Here is a 3,440-nt window from a genome sequence, read left to right on the forward strand (position 1 = left end):
TATACATATTCATGCATGAAAGATTTTTTACCTAGTACTTTATTTTGTACTCTAATTACTTATTAAATATAATTAAATTATTGTATAAAAAAATTATTCATAAATTTTTTTTATATAACTGATTTATACATATAATTATAGTTATATAACTATAAGCAACTGCATTTTCATAAGACTAACATTGTCTAATTGTAAGTGATATGAAGAGTAAATTGCTAAGGAATTGCTAGGGAATAAAGCAATTAGCCATGTATTTCTTCCGTCGCTGTCACGTTCGTAATGTATATAGGACATTCAAGTAAAACAATAGATCATAATCTAGATAACATTTTATATTGCATAAGATATAAGATATATCGAAAAGATGTTTTATATATTTTATTCAATATGCAAATTATCTCACAATAACCTTACAATAACATTAAAATATGCAAGAATTGTGACGTGATCAAAGAGTGATTTTAATCATTTTAAAAACATTTTAACCATTTTTATGACTTTTTGTTCTGTTTGGATAAAGACGTACCCGTTGTTATGCCATTCTGTCTTTCCCCATGTACAAGTATTGCATCGTTCCTTCCACCGATCCTCTGATCCGGGCATACACCCCTCTTGCCATCACACTGAGATATGTCCGTCATGTAGTAATCCTCGGCGATAAACTTGCCAGTTTTATTATTGTATCCGATCACGACGACGTCGCCGCCGATCATCTCGGCTTTGCCATCCCGACCTGACAATCCAAATGCCACATATTGATCTTCCTCGATGCGTCCTGAGATCCGAATCTGCACGTCCTCGCCCTGTAGCTGCCACTGCACTTGAACACGGCCATCCAACATTTCTTTGCAATTGGTCACCTGCCTAGGTGCCGGTGTGCTGCTCGTCTGAAAAAATAAAGCTCGCATCTGTGACCTCACTACGAGAGATTATCGTCCATGCGACAAAATCGTGCATCGATCGCGTTGTACTTACTGGATTGTACCACCACGGTGGCTATTCCATTTGAAAATAACAACGTTATTAAGAAGAAAAAATATGCAGTGAATTTAAACGACAACCCAGTAAACATCAATTATAATAACAATAAATTATCCAAACAATATGCGTATCTAAAAACTTTGTAAAGACATATCATAAATATGACTTTTATATATATCTAAAAGATATCTAAAAGGCATAAAGATTCTTTAGACATACATGTTATATGGATAACATTAATGTTATGTTATTAACTAATTGATGCTTACTGGAAAATGTATTAATAGTTTCATTATATAGAAAGACAGGATTGAGAAGATTATCTTTTCGAGATAAAATTTATCTTGTTTTTAATTATAGTTTTTAAGAAAATATTGTTGCTCAAAAATAATTAAAGCAAGATTTACTGGAACAATTTCTATTAAATCTAAAACATTAACAACTACATATATTTTGTCATATAAAGACGCAAACGTCCCTCTTAAACAGTACATTCAATTCATCTCTATTAAAGCAAAGCTTTTCATCGTGTATATCAAAGAGTAAAGTAGAGTACATTATTATTTCACAGTAAACGTTAATGAGGGTACATAAGAAAGTTTGGATCGTATCAGACCGGCAGATTGAAGAACTCATTTTGGTTTACCGTAATTTTCGTTTGGCCAAGAGCCGGTGGAACATCGAGGTCCTTTGGAATTAGAACATGCCCGAAATTGTGTCTGTATTCAACGCACCAAACCGCGAGCCAGTTGATGTCGTACACCGTCAAGTTCCCCGGTAAGACGATTTCAATGTCCTCTCCTTGGTACCCTCTTAATGGTACCAAACTGTCGGTGGATCAGATAAGATTAATAATCGTCTCATTAAATTGAATAAAACGTTTTATATTAAGAAAGCAAATTATCTTTTTAAATAAAAAAACAGACGGTATTCGGAAACTTATTTAAAAAAATTACTAAACAAATTTGTTTGAATTTTATATATATAATTGTAATTATATGTAACAATTGTACAGGATGTCTGACAATTGCATTTCCTCTTAAGGACACATTCTTGAAGTAATTTTGAGACGAAAATCCTAATACGAAAATGTCGAGACTACAATAATTTTTAGAATTATAAGTTAACTTTAAATGCTTATAAGTAAAAAATCATTTTACTTTTATAGTCTCTATTATTATTTCTGGGTTCTTTTGAATATTCTAAGACAAAAATCCTAAAACGAAAATATCGATGATGTAATAGTTTTTGAATTACACATATCTTTAATTAATTATAATTCAAAAATTATTGTAACCTTGACATTTTTTATATTAGAACATTTTCGTCTCAAAATTATCTCAAAACTACGGTTCTTAAGAAGAAAATTATGAAACATTCTGTATAATAAAAGGAAATTCATTTTTTCATTTTTTTATGCGGAAATGTTACGGCATCCATTTTGCTTTTGAGCAAAATTTTTTATTTTAAAAATCTATTTTTTTAAGTCATTTTAAAAAAGAAATGGGCATTTTTTATTAAAATCCACTTAGTCTTTATTTTATAAAAATAAAATTAAAACAAAAATTTGAAAAATTTGGGAGACTATAGAGAATTAGAAATATCTAAATTTTCATTTAAAAATATTAAAATATGACTAAGTTAATGTGCACCTTAATATAAATAAAATATTAATATAAATAAAATATTATGTGTTTTACGATAAAGATTTTATAAATAAAATAACGTTTTTTTAAAAGAAATTTACCGTCAGCAATACAAAATTACAAATATGACTTTTCTAGAATTATATAAATATTTCAAAAATTTTTTTAAACATTGATTTTTTTTCTCTAGAAAATAATTAGAAACCTTATTGCATAATAACTCTTAAGAATTCTGGATTTTTGCAAACATTATAGTTTTCACAATCAAATAAGTAATTACTTAAAGTATATATATATATATATATATATACATAAATGAAGAAAATAAAATTTGTATCTTAAAAAATATTTACATAATTATTAAAATATGAAAACTTCAAAAGAATGAAGAGAATTTATTTCAAAATAAATTATATTATTTTTGATATTTATTTATTTCTCATATAATTATTTGTATAATTTTAGTTTTTGTATAAAAAAATTATAATATAAATTTTTATGAAAATTATTTAATTCATTATTTTATAATGATTATGTTTCAACTAACCTGCCCTGTTCATTAGGGACTTTGATACCAAAATGGCTAGGCTCGGAGCCATTGCCTACCCAGAAGTAAGCGTCTGGTCCGCCACCGTCGTAATGCAAATTTGGAATGTAGATCGTTTTACTGTCTAGAATACTGATGTTGCCACTGCGGAGGCCGTGCGCCAATCTCGAAAATTCAGGAAGTACTTGCAATTTCGGTACCTTCAAGTCAGGCGGTATGAAAACGTCGCCGAAATCGACCTAGAATATATGGAAATAACGTATTTA

The 3,440-nt window shown here is 28.7% G+C and overlaps 1 protein-coding gene across 1 annotated transcript in view; it reads right to left on the reverse strand.

The window, feature by feature from the left end:
• The window catches only part of LOC105626671 (protein Skeletor, isoforms B/C), a 91,419-nt gene that overhangs the window by 10,760 nt on the left and 77,219 nt on the right, over positions 1–3,440 (reverse strand). Inside the window, 3 exon segments of the mRNA XM_012207965.1 lie at positions 527–887; positions 1,628–1,808; positions 3,175–3,413. Coding sequence (XP_012063355.1) covers positions 527–887; positions 1,628–1,808; positions 3,175–3,413 — 781 coding nt within the window.

This window comes from Atta cephalotes, assembly GCF_000143395.1.
Source record: "Atta cephalotes unplaced genomic scaffold scaffold00006, whole genome shotgun sequence".
Classification (NCBI taxonomy): domain Eukaryota; kingdom Metazoa; phylum Arthropoda; class Insecta; order Hymenoptera; family Formicidae; genus Atta; species Atta cephalotes.